This window comes from Diuraphis noxia, unplaced genomic scaffold (genome assembly GCF_037042655.1).
Source record: "Diuraphis noxia isolate RWA-SAM2 unplaced genomic scaffold, SU_Dnox_SAM2 contig0006, whole genome shotgun sequence".
Taxonomy (NCBI): domain Eukaryota; kingdom Metazoa; phylum Arthropoda; class Insecta; order Hemiptera; family Aphididae; genus Diuraphis; species Diuraphis noxia.
Window position 1 is genome coordinate 2,203,421 of NW_028301716.1, and position 22,377 is coordinate 2,225,797.

At 30.2% G+C, this 22,377-nt stretch overlaps 4 protein-coding genes across 4 annotated transcripts; 3 read left to right on the forward strand and 1 right to left on the reverse strand.

The window, feature by feature from the left end:
- Positions 1-4,528: 4,528 nt before the first annotated feature.
- On the reverse strand, positions 4,529-6,376 carry LOC149054512 (uncharacterized). Its single transcript, XM_089230054.1, has one exon. The coding sequence runs from the start codon at positions 6,374-6,376 to the stop codon at positions 4,529-4,531; it is 1,848 nt and encodes a 615-aa protein (XP_089086180.1).
- Positions 6,377-8,643: 2,267 nt separating this feature from the next.
- On the forward strand, positions 8,644-10,332 carry LOC149054513 (uncharacterized). Its single transcript, XM_089230055.1, has 3 exons — positions 8,644-9,040; positions 9,170-9,739; positions 10,058-10,332. The coding sequence occupies exons 1-3, from the start codon at positions 8,644-8,646 to the stop codon at positions 10,330-10,332; spliced, it is 1,242 nt and encodes a 413-aa protein (XP_089086181.1).
- A 134-nt stretch (positions 10,333-10,466) lies between these two features.
- On the forward strand, positions 10,467-11,853 carry LOC149054514 (uncharacterized). The gene is made up of 3 exons (XM_089230104.1): positions 10,467-10,869; positions 10,981-11,122; positions 11,808-11,853. Exons 1-3 carry the CDS (start codon positions 10,467-10,469, stop codon positions 11,851-11,853), a joined length of 591 nt encoding a protein of 196 aa, XP_089086230.1.
- A 9,123-nt stretch (positions 11,854-20,976) lies between these two features.
- Positions 20,977-22,302, forward strand: LOC149054515 (protein CFDP2-like). The gene has a single exon (XM_089230105.1). The coding sequence runs from the start codon at positions 20,977-20,979 to the stop codon at positions 22,300-22,302; it is 1,326 nt and encodes a 441-aa protein (XP_089086231.1).
- Positions 22,303-22,377: the final 75 nt, after the last annotated feature.

The window sequence follows — 22,377 nt, forward strand, 5'->3', positions numbered from 1 at the left end:
AATAATAACTTTTCCTCAGTTAAAATAAAATGAAAATACTTTGACAAACTTGAACAAACATTCAAAAAAAAAAAAAAATGTTTAGACATACAAATTAACATTAAAAAAATAACTTAAAAATTAAAAAGTAATAATTCAGTACAAGATAGGTGTTGTTAAAATAATTGTTCATAAAACCATTGGAATTAAAGTGGAACAAACTCTAGTTGAGTTTTGAGATTGTCGATTTTTTCCTTTGAAATATCACCAATTTTCGTATTCAGTCTTTCTAAAGTTACATCTGTAGGAATAAAATCTTTATCTTTCAATAAATTAACAGTCTTAAAGGGAACATCTTCATCATAACTCTCCTTATATTGATAGCTTCCAAATGTATCAACTCTAATCCATTTGATGTTGTCTCGGAAATGTATTTTTTCACCGTCACTGTTTTTCACTTTGTTTACTATTCTCATATTCTTCTTCAGAAGGTCAACATTTTTAAATTGGTGTTCCATATCAACCAATACAGCATTTTTTTTACTAGCATCTTTTATTATACTACGATATTGTTCTGGGGTATAAATATTTTGGTTTTTTCTTAGTTTTTTCTCAATTCTTCTAAAATCTCTATCTGAATCCAAATAAGAATGCCCCACTTCAGGAAACTTGTGATCAATTATTTTAAAGTCTCCTTTTAAAATCATAATCTGGTATAATGATATAATATTACAATTTTTATTTTGACCAGCACATGAATCTGACCATATAACTAAGTGATCCACATCTTGTAACGTAGTGTTTTTGGAAAGTTGGGTAAAATACCATAAAGAACTTGCAATTTCATTGCTACCTTTTCCGGCCAAGTCCTCAGTCCAAGTAAATATATATGGTTTATGGCCCTTGGCAGTGATAGTATGAATACCAAAATTGTAAAACCATAATTGCCTCAAGTAAAATGCCTTTGATGTAGATAGTTTAGGTAGAGTCATTGTTTGTTGTAGATCCATGGTAATATAACAGATTTTATGATTATTTATAGCATTTTCTCGATCTTTTCGTTGAGTTTCATAGGCAATTTTATAAAATGATACATGTGCTGCATTGTTAGATTCGCCAGCATCACATCTACTGCACGTATCACTCCTAGGACTACCAAAGTTTAAAATGAAATTTTCACAAAATATTTTTCTGTAAGTACTATCTTTAATACTATAACATCCTGATTTATTGTCATTAACACATTTTTCTTTGTACAATGAATACATTTTTTTTATATGTAATAGTGGTGACAAATATTTTCTATTGGGATTGTTGTTTCTAGAGTAGGTAATGTGAACTTTCAGCAGGAAAACTTTCAATATGATTACTGATATATTGCATCACTTCATCAGACATTTTATGCGGTCGAGATAAATGCTTTCCCCTTTTGTCTGCTTGTGGAGATACATCAATTTTAATTTGTTTTGTAGTAATTCAACCTTCTTTCTCCCAATTTGAAATATTTCACAAAATGCAGTTTTGCAAACACGAATATCAGTATTAAATGTTTTGATAAAATTTTGATATGTAAATGAACGCACTTTCTTTGGATTTTTTGTAATACGAGAAGTTTCAATTTGTCTTATACTTTTGCAAAGATAAGAATTTTTCACATTAATTTCTATTTTGTAAAATGAATTAAATAATTGTTTTCTAGTTTCTGTGTCTATAGTTGTACTGCACTTAAAACGACATGATTTTGAACATAGTATACCTAAGTTAACTGATTTGGCTGGAATAATAACTCCTTTTTGTGACATGTATTCTTCACCCCTAGATCTTAGTGCAGCTGCTTTATTTCTTTTCCACTGTTCTGTATTTCTCTTCCTTTTTCTACTTTTCTTTTTTTCACTTATTATTAATAACTTCATAATTTTCTGAAAATATTTTAATTTTCATAGATTTGATAATTAAATAATATTAATAAAAAAACAAATATTGTATTTTATTATATTACCTATACTATTAGCTTGAGGGTTATCATCAATATTATGCTGATCAACAGTTATTATTTCATATTGTGCAAAATAATTATCAGTATTTGGGCTTGCAGCTAAATTAGTATCATTTAAAGATTCTGTAATAAATTTACAATCCTATATAATTTGAAAATATGAATAGTTTTATATATTATGAAACTATATTAATCATACCTATTGTTGGTATAATATTATATTTTATATTTTACCAAGATATAAATATTTTTAAAGTTATTCATTCTTTTAATTTTTCATAGTTGAAATATTTTTACCTATGCTGTTTTCACAAAGATGATTATCATCTTCATTTGATTGATAAATAGGCTGAGTTTCAAAGTAATTATTGCTTGTAATAAAGTCTAGTTGTGGGCAACTTGTCTCTAAATTAGTATATTCAGGTTCTTCTATAATAATATTATTAATTAATTTAATATAAATTATATTAGAATTTTCATAAATTAATAAATTAAAATATACATTAGCATTAATTATATTATACCTAATGAAAATGATAGGTTTACCTAAGTGTTTTATTTCATTGATATCAAAATTCAATTTTCGTGCAGTAGAACTAGTTTTATAAAAAATATCAGTACTAATTTGAGTTCTAGATTCTGTCTCTGGGGTTTCAGGAATTATTGTGATCTCATCTTCAAAATAAGTGCCTTCAGTTATACTAATGGTATCCCATCTTTGTTCTGGGGTATCAGGTACCAAAATGTCACCTTTAAATGATAAAATAAGTAATACTTTAAAATAAAATTGCATTTTAATAAGAGTATTAATTTATAATCATAATATTTTATTTTTCATTGTGTTATAAAATGTATAACATTTGACATTAATTTCTGTTTAAATACATACCATTTAAAATAGTATCAATGTAAGGATTGTAGGATTCATCACTTACATATTCAATAGATGAACCTAAAGTTATAATATTGAATATAAAACAAATTAATATGTATAAAAAAATATATATATATGTATTCAATTCCATTAAACATCTTTACTTGAATCACTAAAACCATAGTCAGGAAATTAAATGTAAATTGTCTTCTTCTGGTACTTATGTTATTTGTTGGTATATTGTTATTTATGCTACGATTTTGCTCAACCAAATTATTATTCAATGCTTTATTCAACATTATTTTAGCACGAGACATGTTAAAAATTAAAAACTAAAAGCTTACTATGTTCAGTTAATGAAAGCAAATAAATAAATATTAGGAAATTTCAACTATGAGCATGATAACAAAAAATTATGATATGCTATAAAAAAGGAGGGAAAATCCAGCTATCATTTTTGGTAAACCATTCTGATAATATGATAATGAATATTATAAGACTGTAGTATCCATAGATGTTATAAGAATTTTTATAATATCTATGGCAGTATCTACAGATAGGTAGTAGGTACTAGGTAGTCACCATTAAGTACTAATACCTATTACAACTTACGATATTTTAACTTATTATTAATACTGTACTCTAATATATTAAAATTATAAAGAGTTATTTCAAGAGGATAAAAGTGTTCAAAGTATCAATAACACAAAATATCTGGTAAAATATTTCGATGCTATTTCATAAAATGGGTTAATAGACGTTAATACTTTTATCCATCTTACACAATAATAATAATGTTTAGATAACACCTTCATCAATTGTGTATTACTGAAAATAATGATTCGACTGATTTAATTTATTGCTACAATGTGTAATATATTCTAACACTTTCATCCATAAAATAAAAACCACTTTTCAAAAAATGTCACTTAACACCAGTGGACGGTGTTTGTGCAAAAGGGCTCATGTCAGAAAACACGATTTTACAGTAGACGTAAAAAACGTGTATTGGCCATTTAAAACAATAAATGAATGATTTTTTTTTTACAAATAGGTAATTTAAACATCTAAACTTTGAATAATTAAGTATTACATACCTTAAGTATTTGAATCATTATTATAATTGACTTATGCCCATGTGCACGAATATATTAATACCACTTTTACGACTTGTGCCCTTTTTCGCAATATACAGAAATGTAGAAAGTACCAATGTGCCATACAAAATAGTACCTATATAATAATTTGATTTATCCAGTGTTCTCGTAGTTTTAGAATTTTTAATTTTCTTTTTTTACTAAGCCTAAATGATTAATTAATTAACAAATAACTCATTTTTATTAATTATTTATTAATGATATTAAATTGGTAGATATAATAAAAATGAGCAATATTTTTTTCATAGCAAAAAATTAACCTAATTATGTTATTTTTCAGGTTTAATAGTTTAAAATAAAAATAAATAACAAACTTTGATAGTTTATACACAAATAAAATTATAAGCAAATAAGACTTCATAAGAAAAATAGTTTAAAATAAGAATAAATAACAAACTTTGATGGTTTATACACAAATAAAATTATAAGCAAATAAGACTTCATAAGAAAAAAAAATAGTAAAATATTACTTTTTGAACATTTAAAAATATAAATTATAATTGTTAATAATGATATTATAGTTTAAGAGCTGTCATCTTCAGAAGATACAATCGGATCTTGGATATCGGTTTTTGATTTTAAGTTTTTGTAAAAATCGTGATACACATCTGGTATTAAATTTAATAGAGAAAGAAGATCTTTTTTTTTCTCGTCAGATATTGCAAGTGTTTTACTATATGCTTGAGGTAATAAAGAACTTCTTACACTTCTGCGAGCCATATTAAAGTCAATAAAATTATCTTCTGTTCTTAATGATTTTTTGTATTGTACCATAGTATTGTTTTCTTTCGTGTACCTGAGCCATTTTACATCACGAAAAACAAATACATTACCAGCTTCATCTTTTTTTTTTATTTGATATTTATTTTTTAACAGGCTATTAAAATCAAAGTAATCATTTTGTTTCATTTCAACGACTGTAAATTTATCTTTTCCTGCCCAACTTATTAAATTTGCCCATTCGTGGGGATGGTTTATAGGAAAAGTATAACGTTTACGAGCTTTTTCAATGCGGGCGTGGTCAGAGTCGCATTCCATCCGTGTATGCCCAGGCACCATAAATTTATGATCAATTGTTTTTATTTTATCTTGATTCTCTAAAAAATAAATACACATGGCTATAATTATGCTATTCTTGTTCTGCCCTGGACAACAATCGCTATACATTATGACATGCGAAATATCTGATGACAAACTTTTCAAATAATGAAATAGGGATGAACCAATATCATTTGCCCCTCGTTTGGCTATTGTTTCGTTCCAAATATAACATACAGCTTTTGAGGTAAAAGTGTTATGGACAGTGAAATTATATGTCCATAATTGTCTTTTATAAAAAGCAACCGACGATTCTAGAGATGGAGTAGGAAGACATTGCTGGAGGTCAAAAGCAATAACACATGTATTCTCTGTAGATGTAGAAATATCATTTCTTTTCGAATTAAAAGCTTCTTCAGCTTCAGCGTGATGTAGCGTTTGTTGATTAATTAGTATGGTTTTTTGTTCATTAGAGCAATTAGTATTATTAATTTGGATTTTTAACCTGTCGCAACAAGAACAGGTATCTTTTTTGGGATTTTTGACTTTTAGACCTGACAACTTAAAATATTTTACGTATATTGAGCGGCTTACTGGGTTTTCAACCGTTTTAATATATTCATTATAGGCAAGTTGCAATGTGAAATATGGAGGTAAATACTTTTTACTGGTTTCTTGGCGGCAATAATGACTCTCATAAGCTGGAAGTTGATTTATATGATCAATAACACATTTAAGAACTTCAGCAGTTATTTTATTGCGAGGTTCTGCCCTTCCCCTTTCATCAGGTGTACACCGACTGACAGGAGAATCAACTTTTTTTGAACAAATAGTTCTAGTGAACTTGGCTGTTTCACCAAATATTTTTAGGAAACAAATTTTACAAACTGAAATAAGTATACCATCTTTTGGAACAGAATAGTGATAAACCTTTACTCTATTTTTCTGTTTTTCTGGTGTGCACTCTTTTTTGGTTTGTGTTTTTTTGTTGCTACTAGTTATTAATCCAGATATGTATGACACTCTTTTATTATAGTTTTTCATTGACCAGTAATTTGTGAATAACTCATCTTGTAACTCAAGATCAATTTTGTTTTTGCAATCAGCTCTACATTTTGACAAAGGTATACACTTTCGACCAAGAACAATCTTTCCTTTGTTTGTCACATACTCTATTCCAGAATTTCTCTTATGTTTTATTAAATCTCTATATTCCCTTGAATCCCCTTTTATACTTTTTCTTTTTTTCTTTAAATTTTCAACAGGGAAATCACCCAAATCCATAGATGTCTCAGTACCAGACACATGACTTATATTTTCATCTGTGCACATATTATTTACTTGATTTTGATTTGTGAATGTATTCTATATAATTTTAATAAAATATTCCCATGATAGTATTAAAAAACAAAAGCTAATCTATACTATTATATAAAATTGTAAGGGTTTTTCTTAGACCGCGCTAACCGAGAAAACTACTGAACCGATTTGGTTGAAATTTTTTTTGGCTGAAACCCAACACTCCGCTGAAGGTTATAGTAACACTTTTGTCAATAAAAAAAAAGTATAAAGTTCATACAAAATCAAAAACAGAATCAAAGTAGTGGCGCCCTCTTTCGGCCAAAAAATATACTAAATATTTTTAGTTGTTACGGTTCTATAGGTTGCAGATCCAAAGAGGATGAGTTGTTCTTATATAAAATGGAAACATATGGTAAACTTATTGTATGACATATAGTTACTATTGGTTACTGATAGGACAAGGTTATTATGAAAGAATATTTTATGAAAATCCACCCGAAATGTAGGAAATGTGTATGTCAAAAATACAACAGTGGCGCCATCTGTCTAGAAAAAAACAAACTAAATTATAAAAATTTAGTTTATTGTTGCAGATTAAAATAATAATAAGTAGTGTATTATATAGTGGTTGCTATTGGTTTATCGGGCATGTTTGTATATTATAATATTACTAGCCGACCCGGCCACGCGTTGCTGTGGCTAAAGTTTTTGTAATATTACATTATAGTAAACAATCTAAGAGAACATCAGTCACTGGCATCAGCACACTGGCATAATTTGTACTTAGTTTTTTTACCTTTTTTTCTTACCCAAATTTTGAGTAAGTGGCCAATTCATTATCATGCCGAGAGCGCAAAGAGCACGCATTAGCAGAAGAACTGCCAATGCATCTCGAATGTATAACAGAAGGCAACAAAATAACACACCAGAACGTTCTCAAACACGTGCTCAGGAGCAACGTAACGCTTTGAGTATGAAATCAGCGTTTAATTATCAATCCGAGATTGATTATTTAAATATTAAAGCGCTTCAAATTGGACGAATGACTATATTATGTCCTAAGTGCCATGCAAAAAAATGGAAAGATGAAACCCATGGACTTTGCTGCGCTGACGGTAAAGTTGTTTTACACCAATTTGAGGATCTTCCAGACCTAATTAAAAGTTTAATTGATAATTCTCACCCTCTATCAAAACATTTCTTTGATAATTCTAGACGGTATAACACTCTGTTTCAAATGACATCGTTTGGAGCAAACGAAAGAAGTGAAGGGAACTTCATGCCCTCTTTTAAAATTCCGGGTCAAGTGCATCATTTAATAGGTAGTTTATTACCCGAAATTGGAAATAATGCTAAATTTTTACAAATATATTTTATGTCAGAGTCGGATCAAATATCTATTCGAACAAATATGATTCCAAATATGAAAAGAGGTCTCATTGAATCATTGCAAACAGTTTTGCGTGAATATAATCACCTCATACAGAGCTTTAGATCTAATCTGGAGTCGAGTTTCCGAATTGAATAGATCTTATGATGCACTGCAATATCCATTGATGTATACTAGAGGCGAAGACGGTTATCACATTAATATATTACAGGAAAATAACCAAAATCGAACCAAAACTGTATCCTGCATGCAATTTTATTCTTATAGGTTTATGGTTAGAGAAACAAGTCTAAATCATCTACATTATTACAAAACATTATTCAGCCAATTCGCCGTAGATATGATGGCAAAATTGATTTCTGAAAGACTACACTTTATTCGTAACCATCAAAAACAACTACGTGCGGATGATTATGTTCACCTCCGAGATGCTGTTAACAATGATGCAAATATTAATGCTAATAACGTTGGGCAACAAGTAATTCTTCCTTCCTCTTTTACTGGCTCCCCACGTTACATGCATGAAAAAAATCAGGATGCCATGACTTATGTTCGTAAATCTGGCCGTCCAGATTTATTTATTACTTTTACATGCAACCCGGAATGGCCGGAAATAAAAAATGAATTATTTCAAGATCAAAAGTCGTTTGATAGACACGATATAATCTCTAGAGTTTTTCATCTCAAACTAAAAAAGTTTATGCATGTATTAAAAAATAAATATATTTTCGGAGATGTAAATTGTTATGTTTACAGTGTTGAATGGCAAAAACGAGGTTTGCCACACTGCCACATTCTTTTGTGGTTACAAACGAAAATTCAGCCAGATGAAATTGATAAAATTATTTCTGCCGAGATACCAAACAAAGACAGAGATCCTATACTTTATGAAATAGTTTGCAAGAATATGATTCATGGCCCATGCGGCGAGTTAAATATTAGATCGCCATGTATGAATATTGGAAAATGTAGTAAGAAATACCCTCACAAATTGGTCAAGGATACTCAAACTGGAGATGATGGTTATCCGACTTACCGACGGAGATCACCAGATGATGGAGGTTATACTGCAATATTAAAAGTTCGTGGTAAAACAGAAATCGTGGTTGACAACCGTTGGGTTGTACCGTATTGTCCAGTGCTATCTAGGTGCTTTAATGCGCATATTAACGTAGAATACTGTCATACGGTTAAAGCGATAAAATACATATGTAAATATATTAATAAAGGATCAGATAGAGCTACTTTTTCTGTTAATCGTGAAAACGATGAGATTACAAATTTTTTGAATGGTCGATACATATGTACTTCTGAAGCGTTTTGGAGAATTTTCAATTTTGAAATCCATGATAGAGATCCGACAGTTCAGCACTTGGCTGTTCATCTAGAAAATGGACAGCGTGTTTTCTTTAATGATAATAATCTTCATCAAGTTATTGAAAATCCAAGAAAAACGACACTAACTGCATTTTTTGAACTGTGTTCACATGATGATTTTGCGAAAACACTGTTCTATCATGAAGTTCCTTCTTATTACACCTGGGATAATAGCAGAGGCTGGTTAAAGAGAAGACGGGGAAAAGATGTTCCAGGTTGGCCAGGAATAAAAATGGACACTGCCATTGGTAGAATTTACACGATTCACCCAAATCAAAGTGAGTGCTTCCATTTAAGATTGTTACTAAATTATGTACAAGGCCCTACTTCATTTGAAAGCTTGAAGGCCTTTGATGGAGTCATTCACGCGACTTTTAAAGCTTCCTGTTTTGCTCTTGGGCTTTTAAAAAATGACTGGAAAAATACTCTAGCGGAGGCAACTCTTTCAGAAAGTCCTTCAAAATTAAGAGAATTATTCGCAATAATCATAGTTTTCTGCCAACCGTCTGAACCTCAATCTTTGTGGGAACAGTTCAGAAATGATTTTTGTGAAGATATTCTTCTTACAGAGCGCACTCGATTAAATGACTTGCAATTTACTTTTTCTGATGAAATATTTAATAAAGGTTTGATTGAAATAGAAGATAAAGTTGTTTTTCTGTCTGAAAAATATTTAACTGAATTTGGAATGAACTCACCTGTTCGAAATGAAAATGCATCTGATCCTTTTGAATTCTCAATTTTGCGTTCTTACGATAATAACCGATTACAAGATTTTGTAGAAATCAATTTACCAAAATTAGTAAATGATCAAAAATATGCTTTTAATGTTATTACAGAAAGCGTAATGAATCATCAAGGAAGAGTTTTTTTTTTAGATGCTCCGGGTGGTACAGGAAAAACATTCCTAATTAATTTGTTGTTGGCTCAAATTAGATCCTCAGGTAAAGTTGCATTAGCAGTAGCTTCATCTGGTATAGCAGCAACTCTCCTTAGTGGCGGCAGAACTGCTCACTCGACTTTCAAGTTACCGTTAAATGTATTATTTGATACAGAATACGTTTGTCCGATTCGTAAAAGTGGCCCTCATGGAAAAATTCTTCAAAAAACCTCATTCGTTGTGTGGGATGAGTGTATAATGAGTCACAGATCACATATCGAAGCAATTGATCGAACATTAAAAGTCTTAGGTGTAATAATAAGTTTATGGGTGGCATAACATTCGTTTTCGCTGGTGATTTCCGTCAAACCTTACCAGTAATCCCTAAAGGTACTCGAGCTGATGTCGTTAATGCTTGCTTAAAATCTTCCCATATATGGAACTATGTTGAAAAACTTTATTTGCGAACAAACATGAGAGTTTATTTATGCGGAGGGGACGATATTTTTCCAGCACAGTTGTTGAAAATTGGAAATGGAACTTTAGAAAATGAAAATGGTTACATTTCTGTCAATCACACGATTGGACGGGTGGTCAATAACGTGTTAGAGTTGATTTCTACAGTTTATCCAGACATTTTTAATCTGTCCAATAAATCAGATCAGTGGTTATGTGAAAGAGCTATAATCTCTCCAAGAAATGTAACAGCAGAAGAAATTAATGATATCATCCTTCTAAAATTCGATGGACACTCACGTGAATATCTATCTATTGATACAGTTACATCAACAGATGATGCTATTCATTATCCACAAGAATTTCTCAATTCTCTTTCTCCTTCGGGATTTCCTCCTCATAAACTAAAATTAAAAATTGGTGCTCCAATTACATTATTACGTAATCTTCAACCACCGAACTTATGTAACGGTACAAGATTACAAATAAAATCGTTGCGAAATAATATTATAGAAGCCGTAATTCTTACAGGGCCAGCGAAAGGAGAAATTGCATTTATTCCAAGAATTCCCATGATTCCCTCTGACTTGCCGTTTTCTTTCAAACGGCTTCAATTCCCGGTTAAAGTTTCTTTTGCCATTACCATAAACAAAGCACAAGGTCAAACATTCAAGTACGTTGGCGTAGATCTTCGTACAGAGTGCTTTTCACATGGGCAATTATACGTGGCATTTTCTCGAACTGGAGACCCGAATCATCTTATGATTTTAATTTCAACAGGAAATATAACAAAAAACATCATATACTCAGAAGTCTTATAAAATTCATATTTTAATTCTTTTTTTTTCTTTAATAAATTTTAATAAATCTTTAATAAATTTTCTTTAATAAATCTTTATCAACCATAAATTATTTCTTTTTTATCAGTATTTATTTTTATCATTTATAACGCTAGAAACCGTTTTTTATATTTACTAGCCGATCACAATAAACAATAATATTTGAATAAAAAATTCTACATATCATGGTCCGAAGGCAAAATAAACAACCAATCACGGGCGAAGCTGTGACGGGTCGGCTAGTAGATAATATTTGAAAATAATACTATAGGTGCAATTTGATATTTACCTTAATTTCAGGAGTTCCTAATATTAAACTATTTAAACTACTCAATTCACTTAACACAATATCATCATCAAATAATTTATCTACACTCTAAAAAAAAAAAAAAAATAAGCATATACCTATTTTATTTAAATAATTATAAAATAGCTTAGTTGGATTTAAAAACTCACCATGCGTTCAATGGTACCATTGATAGATACACTTTTATTTGTATTAATTGAACCATTATTAAGACTTTTAGCATCAGCAATCGCAAAATTAACATTAAAAGCATTGTAAGCATGATTAGCATTAATATTTTCAAGTCCATCATTCTTAAAATAATCAATAAAAGCAATATTATGTTAAATTAAAAAGCTAGGAATGAGAATTAATATTAAAAAAGAATATTTACTTTATACAAGGATAAGATATCATCAGGAAAATTTGATTCAATATTTTCATTACATTTTTCTAAAACTTTATCAATGCAATACATACTTGTATTTTCTAGATGATCATTTATTTTGCTATAATCCTGATAGTTAAAACATGTTTTAAAATAAAATTGGAGTAAAATTAATTGGTGAGTAATGACTAATGAGTAATGAGGTATAATATAATATTAATAGATAAATATAATTAATTTTTTAATGTAGGTATAACAACAACCTAAAATTTTAAATATTAACTTATTTACTAGGTATCTAATAACCTAATAACTGAGTATCTCAATAACAAAATACCATAATGTATTCATGAAATACAATATAATATTATAAAATTGAAAATTATTTATATTATTTTCAAATTTAATTAAGTAAATGAGTTTTTTTTTATCATAACAAATAATTATACTAACATCTTTTGAAGTTAATTTATTAACATTATTAACATCTTCAACCCATTCCTAAAATAAAAAATATGAAAATAATATGAGTAACTTGCTTAATAGGCATATATATTTTTAATCATGTAGATAAATTTGAACTAACCATAATTGTTTGTTTGCTTTCATACAAGTTGGATATCTTAGAAGCATTTAGCTCATCATTTAAATTTCGTCTAACAGTCAACATTTTCTTTGTACGATTATTCAGACAGTTATTGCTATTACTATCATTCCCTTTTAGTACAAAATAATACAACGTAATTTATAAATTAATATTTTACATATAATTTTTACTAACAACATAGGTAGGTAAATAATAAAATATAGAAATTGGTTTAAAATAAATACAAACACACAACACTAATGCAAAGTGAATAACTTGGTTTCTACCTTCTTTTAAGTTTTTACTATTGTTTGCTAATGAAACAAGATTTTCAGCTCTTCTTGAAGTCATCTTTTTGAATTAAAAAAGTTAAAAATTGATTAATAAAACGTTTTAACCACAGAACGTATAAAAATATAAAGACTTGATCCCTTTTACACAATTAAGTATTAGACTTGTGCCGTTTTACACAAAAACCAATATTTACGTATGCAGTTATGTCCTTTTTCACAAACAAAATTTAGTTATTACGACATGTGACAAAACGCACATATCAATAACTTGATAACGGTTCTACGTCTGTCCAAACCAGTGGTACCAGTAGACGCGGCGCAAAATTGCGTATAAAATTAATGTATAATATGAAAAATGAAAAATTTGGACTTGAGCCCTTTTGCACAAACACCGTCCACCTTTATCTCACTCATCCCTTCAACTATATTATTACCTTATGATTATAACACTTACTAATATTATATTCGAGTGTATTATTTACTGCTCTTTCAACCAAATCACGTCTTGCTCTTTTTTTATAGACAACTCTAGTTGGTAGTGTGTTGGTAATTTATTTACGGTCAGTCTGGCAGTCAAACTTATGGGGAATAACATTTGGCTTTAGTTTAAGGTGTTTCACATTAGATGGGCCATGATTTTAAGTCGAATATAGTTGACTAAATCATCTTCTAGCTATAATAAAGAATATAAAGTAACTAATAATATAAGTCACTATATAGAAATAATTTGTATTTGTATTATGTAAATTGTATTTTGTCCATTGAGATTAAGAAAATTATTTACTAGGGGTCGTTATACTTCCAAAACTAATTGCCACGTTTTTTTAAATTAATTTATTAACACGGTATATTATATTCATTTATTATTACATGAATGATGGGACAAAATGGTTTAAAAAATTATTGGTATAAAGCATTATTTCTATACATATATTATACATACAATTTATTAATTGTTAATAATAATTGTAAAAAAATCTACAAATACATATTATATATACATAAAATAAAAATAAATCATAATATAATATAATATAATAAAATGAGTTATTCTAATTCCTCTGTATCTGATTCTTCATCACTAGAATCGCATCAGGCAATATCGTCAAAATTATTGGTTCCATTAAGGCGTCTCTAAGGATTTCCTTTTGATTATCTAACTCCTGTAGTTGTTCGGCATGTCTTACACACTTCTCCCAATCCTCTTTGGTTACCGCATCTAACGCTTCGTGGGTAAGACGTTCGATATCCACCATCTTGAACGTATTGTTGTTTTTCGCCACTTGGCTCTTAACTTGGGCCCATATAAGTTCGATTAGATTGTATTGGCAATGATAAGGAGGTAACCGTATTACTTCGTGTACATTTTCTAAAGCAATTTGGTCAAGCAAATATTGCTTTTCGCGTGGAATTAAGGTTTTAATTTTATGGTGAAGTTCTGGTAACGTTTCAAGCGGACTTAATTCAATATTTTTTTCAGTTAACCATTTTTGTACGTCAGCTTTTCTCCAATTGCTTTGTGGGTAATTTTCTAACAACGTGGAATGATATGACACATTGTCCATTACTATGACAGACGGCTCTTCAAGAGTATTTAATAGTTCAATAAACCATTTTTGAAATATTTCAGCATTCATTTGACTATGGTAGTCGGCGGTATTGCCTGTATTACTATAGAATACTAGTTTGGACCCTTGAATAAACCTGTAACGAGCACATCCAGCGTGACACACGATAAGCCGACCTCCTTTTCCCGTAGGAACTTTCAAACCTTCAGTGCTACATTCATTTTGACATATTATTGATCTTGAATGGTTTTGGTTGACCCATGTTTCGTCGATATAAACGATTGGGTGATCATCTTTTACCTTGCGCAGCGTACAAATGTCTCGAAGAAATTTACATCGAAGTGCAACGATGTCATTTCTCTCCATTAAAAATTTTCGGCCGTCATTACACTTTTTATAAGAAAATTTCAAATTCTTCAACAGATTTCGCATCGAACGTAAGCAACCAGAATAATTGATTTTCTGTTTTAAAGCATTTAATATTAAATTCGGAGTTGGGTACTCACCTCGATCGTAGAACTCGTGAACCGTTCATCTAACGACATCTGAATCAAAATCGTCCTGCTCTGATACATTTTTCGCACGTTTGTAGCCTTTGCGTGGAGATTTAAATGATAAAACTGACTTTGATTCATCGGGTTTATCTTCTGAATGTTTTGCTTCAGAACAAATATGTCTGACAATGCGCTCTGACAATCCAAAAGCTTCGCCGGTACGTATTTGAGCTTGTTTAAAGAAATCGGCAGTTAAATCCGGTTTTGATGACAGTTCTTTTAAAAATGTATAAACATTATAAACAATTTGTTTACTCTGGCTGCGTGTATCACTATTATTTAAAGACATTTTTAATAGATCCTTGTACAAAAATGTATTCAAACACAAGAAAAAAACAAATATTCACAAAACTGATTTCGAAAATGTAGGTACAACACACCGTCTGTTACAAATGTCTGTAGCATAATGCACAAAAATACAAAATCAACAGGCGTATACATTATACTATACACGTGTACGATTCGTTCATAATACATTCCAGTTCTCCAGCTGTTGTATACCAGTTTTAGATGGGTACCTAAATTTTGAATTGAATAAGGGAACGTGTAACAAAAAAAAAAAAACACATGCCGTGCGCCTATTGTGTTAACATCTCGGCGGCGCGGTGCAGTTTGAGAACCCACGGCTAGCCACCGGTAAATGGCAGGCGGGTCACGGGGATCACCGGCCAGTTTTCGTTGCCCGGACTATAGGTTAATAACTTATTTACCTATAAATCCTAAAAAACGTTCTTTCACCTCCAAATTCTTTGTATAACGGATACAGATGGACATTTGTTCTTCTTTATGAGACCTGTATTCAAACACATTGATAGGTATTTATTATTTTAAACTGTTACAAAATAACATCATTCTTAAAAATATTTATTTATATTTACCTGGCTTCATCACATGAAATGGAAAATATGCCACACTTTTTAACTTCAGAAACAATATTATCCCTCACATATGAAGCACAAATATTTATCAAATCATTTTGAATAGTCCTTGTTGGCTGTTGATAATTTGGAGATGATACTACCTTGTTTTAAAGAATTTTTGTATTCTAACCATTTTGACATACAATTAATGTGATTAATTGTTGAAGCGTGCAAACTTAGTTTTGATTTTTTGGTCTTTGAATCTTTTGATCCACAAAGCTATAGACAATTAGATAAATATTGTGTAAAATATATTGTAATTATTATAATTTTACCTAATAGGTACATAATTTAGTTTTCATTTTATTTGTATGTTTGAAATACATAGGTACTTCAACTTCAGACTAATTAGAATCTTCATAAGAATAGTTGTGCAACTTACTTTTTTCCAATTATTAAATCCTATTACAGTAAATGTATCTCGAGCAGTTCCAAAAATACGTCAAGGAAAACAAAATACTCTATCTTTTTTAATACTATATTCGAGCCAATTAAACTCACTAAAGTGAGAAGGTGTAAATCCTCGATTTTGACTTCCAAATTTTGTCTTAGGATACTCTTTTTTAAACATTTTTGAAAATCTTATTTATAATATTTATATACATATAAGTTCTAATTAAAAATCTACTTACCTTTAATATTGGCTGACGCGGTCCTGAACTTAAATTACCCGAATCAAGTTCATCATCTATAGGCATTAGGCACATCATTTAACTCATTTTCTTCATAGTTTTCATCTGCAATTATACTTTCAGTATTTATTTCAGACGAAGGCGTAGGCGTATGTTTCGGCACATTTAGTTGATCATCAGAGTTTTTTTTTTATTAAAAATACTAAACATTTTATTTTTCAAACGAATTTAAATGTATATATTAATATAACTATATAATATAAGTAATATATTAGGTATATAATTATATAATAAATCACACGATATTACGAGGTACGGTACGTTACGTGCCTATGTTGAAGGAAAACTTACAGAAAACTTAGTGCTGTATTTTTAATCCTTATAGTTAAGTTAGGTTAGGCTAGTTATAAGCACAAAAGTTTTTATGATTATTCAATTTCAAAATTACTTGCAAATTTTCACGTTTTCGACAGATTTCGTAAAAATTTGAACTATAAACGCTTTTTAAAAAAAATTGTGACAAACGATTTTTAATTTTTTTTAGCTACAATGAGAACAACTCATAAGAAACCTTTTATTCAATTTTCAAGTTTTTTTGGTCATCCAAAATTTTTTTACCGACACTTCAAAAAAATTCTCATAAAAATCGAAAATTTCAGTGGTCTATAAATAACTCAAAAAAAAATCAAAAATTTTTGAAAATTAAACTGCTTATAGAAAACACAAACATAAACATTTGGTGAAAATTTCAAGTATTTACAGTAATTAGTTTTTGAATTACAACCATATAAAAAAATCGATTTGGTCAAAAACTGGTTTTGCGTAAAAATTCCCGTTTTTCTGTCACTTTTTTTTTGGTTTTCTCGATTTTTTTGAAAACTGTTTGAAAATTTTTACTTTTGACCTCTATAATGCACCAAGGATATTCAATTTTACATCGGAAACAGCCCCCAAAGTTTGAAATTGGAGCATTATTTCGACTAGTTATGCTGTACACAGACACACAAAAAAAAGCGGGTGAGTGGGTATCGCTCTGCTGTACATTAGGGGGTGGGGTGGACCTCTGACTAGGGTAGGTTAAATTTGAATGCAATGATAGGTATCATTGTATACGAAAAACGATTCTGAAAACGGTTTATCTGTCTAGGATATTATATTATAGATTATTATAAATTTTCAAATCTTAGATTTAAAAAAAAAATTTTTTATGAATTTCTAACTTAAAATGATTTGCGAATTTTCGTGATTTTTACGCATGTTGTCAAGATTCACAGTCTGTTATTAGAGAATACTTTAGCATCTGTAGACATTCAGGTGCTAGCTCTGTATTTTATTTAGCACAAACATATTCTAAAATACCAAAACAGTTGGTAAGAGATAACTCAAACTTTTTAATAATTCTGAAACAAGATGATATGAATTTAGGTCATATATTCAATGATCATTCGTCGACAGATATGGATTTCTCAGAATTTCGGAAAATTTCTCATTTATGTTGGAATCAAAGTGATTATGGGTTTATGGTTATTGATAAAACTCGAGAAATGAATGAAAGAAGATATAGATGTTGACGCGGGCCCGCGTAATAGCCGTTTGAATTCAAACGGCCTTTGCGCGGCAAACCGCGCAATTACTTCTCTTTTCAACCGCCAATCGACGACGGACGACACCGACACGCGATAAGCGCGCCTGGAACGGTCGATCCGCAGAGACTCCGAACCGGTCGACAGGAGAGTGAGTTGTCTGACCGACACTGAACGACACACCCTCCTCAACACCCCGCTATTTTGATTTTCGTGTTGATCATTTTCTGGCGGTTATATTTTCAACCACCACAAAAAAAAAATCATTATACCGCGAACTGTTTGTGTTTTTTTTCACCACTCCCTACACTAGTGACACCACTGACTCACGCGGTATCCGTCCAGGACCGCCACAATGTGGTTTTCATACGTTTATTAAAATAAAATAATTATATATATATATATATATAATGTAACATTGTTATTATCTACATAGTCTTGCCAGTGGTCATACGATACAGTAATATTGAGTTTATTATTTACTATGTACAAAGAAAAGGTTTTGCTGAAAAATTTAATAATATCAAAAAAAAATATTAAACAAAAAATAATGGAAATGAAACGTGGTATTATAGATTCAGATAACTATTTCCGTGAAGCATTTAAACATTTTAAACCAATAACTGAACCACTCAGTACAAAAATAGAAAAAAATGCATCGTGTAACTTACAACTAGCTGATTATAAAAATGCAGAAACCTCATTACACTAGTGGTGAAAATGAAGATGATGAATTAAATTCGACATTTGTAAATTTTTTTGACCGTCCTAAATCACAACATTATGATAAATCTTATGGTTTACATTATGATAGAACTAGTGATTCTTACAAAATAGGAGATTACTCTGTAACTTTTAGCTATGGTAACTTACAGCTGCTTAATAAATACTATCCATGGACATTAGGACTACAATCTTTATTATGTGAGAAAAAACCAAAAAATACAACTATACAAGATATGGAATCTTATTACGATATTTTGAAAACTTCTCGAGTTCATTTAAAAGCGGATGGGAAACCAAAAACCTCAAAGTTTCATAAATGGGCGACCGTTGTAAAACCTCTCTACGAAAGAATGAAAAATGAAGAAAAACAGGTAAACGAAGAAATAGTTAAAATTAATAACTCTAGAGCTACTCGGATAAGCTTTAAACAATTAAACGAACATTTATCTAGTTCCAGTTCTAAACGTAGTAATGTTCATAATAATACAACTATAACAAATGAACCATTTGATTTTAACCCTACAGCAAACAGTTCTATGTCTGTAGGTCCTCCAGTTGAAAAGATGTTTAATTTTACTGCATCACCACATGCTAAGAAAGGTTCTGGTTTATATAAAGATGTAATACCTCAAACACAGTTAGTTTATTATGATGATCCAAATGAATTAGTAACTAGATTAAATCTTTTAACATCATCACAAAGAGTTGGTAATACTGGAGTTAGTAATGAAATCATATCTATTTTAGAAGAATTACGTGAGAGGAATATTATAGTATAATGACAACCTTAGAGAATATAGCTAATGAGCTACATCGACCAGCGAGAAAAATATTTCCTAGACGAATCGTAGTTACACGGTTTAAAGATGATCTCTGGCAAGCTGATTTAATAGACATGCAGTCACATTCTAGACAAAATAAAGGTTTTAAATTCATTTTAATCATAATTGATACATTTACCAAGTATGTGTGGATAGAAGCACTGAAAAATAAAACAGCGGAGGAATGTAAAAAAGCTATGTTTAATATATTGAAAAAAGCTAATCCAAAATTGTTACAGGCAGATAATGGTACAGAATTTTATAATAATAAATTTCAAGATGTAATGAAGAAATATAAAATTAAACATTATAGTTCATTCAGTGTCATTAAGTGTTCAATTTGTGAACGTGTAATACAAACTCTTAAAAATAAAATATATAAACATTTTACTGCAACAGGTACATGGAATTGGTATAATACAATATCAAAAATTATACAAAACTATAATAATACAAAACATAGAACAATTAAATGTACACCAAGTGAAGCTCGAATGCAAACAAAATTAAATTTATCACACATACAAATATCAAAACATTATACAAACCAAAATTTAAAATTAATGACAAACTATTACGCTGACTAAATTATGCTGGTATTTACTCAACCCTTTCTTACCCCAAAGTTTGCTTTTACATGGATTTTCACTAAAAGTAGTAAAACATCTTTTACAGATAATTAATCTGGAACAGTTTTTAGTTTTCTGACTTCTAATAAATCTTGAAAAATTTTTTATATAACAATAATATGATGTGTTATTATTATTAAACAAAAGTAGATCAAAATGTTTTTTTTTCTTTCAGTATTACAAATATATAGAGGGAAAATATGTTTTTTATCATTTAAACTATAAATATTAATTGATACATTATTTATACGTTCAAATTTTTTTTATCTGACTGATTGGTGTAGGAAAATCTATACATTTAAAATCTAAGCCACTTTTTTTTTCTAACATTTCAAAATATTTCTTATTAAAATAAGTTTTATTTGAACGATTATCAAACTATGATAGTATTGAATATTTAAAACATTTAATATCATTATTTTTTTTTTTTTTTTTTTTTTTTTTACATTTATGACTGCTCTTTTATCTTTGATATATTCAGGAAGATCTAGATACGTTCCTCCTCTGAGAGGATTTACTATAATAATTCTCAATTGTAAAGCATCTATGGCGTAGGGAAATTGGAGCTCCCATCGCCCAGTGCACTTCTATAAGTACACTGCAGTAGCCTTACCCTGACCTTGATTGGTTGGGGTAGACTGGTCCTCCAGGTTGGGGGTTAAGCGCAGGGTTAACAACCCTGCCTAGTAAAAGAATCTTGTTATGAAACCAACTACACCTAAGCCTCGGACAAGATTACACGGATTCAAGACTGGTTTTTGGAAACGGAATGCTGATTTTAAGATTGCGACATGGAATGTGACAAGCTTGTATAGAACAGGTGCAAGTCAAAATTTAGCTGACGTCCTTAACAAATACAACATTAAAGTAGCAGCCATACAAGAAATAAGATGGTTGGGAGTAGGACAACTAACGATAGGAGAGTACACAATTTTCTTCTCTGGAATGGAGAATACACATCATCTCGGCAATGGCTTTGCAGTTCATAGGACACTAGTACCGTACATTAAGGAGTTTAATCCAGTATCCGAACGGATATCAACCTTAACCATCAACACTAGTCCAATTAATATCTGTATAATAAATTGTCACGCACCAACAGAAGTAAAATATGACAATGTGAAAGATAGCTTCTACGACGAACTGACTGATACATATGAAGGTATCAATGGGAACATGATAAGGATTGTAATAGGTGATTTCAATGCAAAATGCGGACGGAAACCACATTACTTCCCTTGCATAGGGAAGGAAAGTTTGCATTGCAACAGCAATGACAATGGTCAGCGATTGGTAGCGTTTGCGACATCAAATGGTTTGACTGTTAGTAGTACCACTTTCCCACATAAAAATATTCACAAAGCCACTTGGAGGTCACCGGATGGAGAAACCCTGAACCAAATCGATCACATTCTCATACAGACTAGATACAGTAGTACAAACCACGATGTAAGAAGCCACAGATGTGCTGACTGTGACACGGATCATTACTTAGTGATTGCCAAACTTAGATCAAAGTTAAAAAGCCAATCGAGATTAAAAAACAAAAGAGCTAAATTCAATCTAGAGTTACTAAGAGATGAAACCGTGAGGAAAAGATATGAGAGCGAATTAAGGAAAGAGATTAAAGAAAATAGCGTACAAATAGAAATAGATGTAGACTTGGATTGGGAAAAAGTGAGTAATGCTGTCAAAAAAGCAGCGGCCACTAGCATTGGTGAGCTAAAAAGTTCAAAAACACTTGGTATAATGATGTGTGTAGAATTGCTGTGGACAAACGTCGCAAAGCGAGAGATGACTTTATTAAGAACAACACTCAAACAACTAAAGAAGCTTTCATTCGGGAACGTAAAATCTGCAAAAGCGACCTTCAAAGGGAAAAAAGAAAATTCTTTAACAACATACTTCATACTGCAGAGAACGATCATACGCAGGGGAGAACTAGAAATTTTTTTAGAGTCATCAAACAATATAAACAATTCAACCCTATATGGAATGCAATCAGAGACCAAGACGGACAAATGTTAATGGAGCCAGAGTCAAGAGCTAAGAGATGGAAAGACTATTTTGAAAAACTACTAAATGGTAACATGCCAGCCCAGC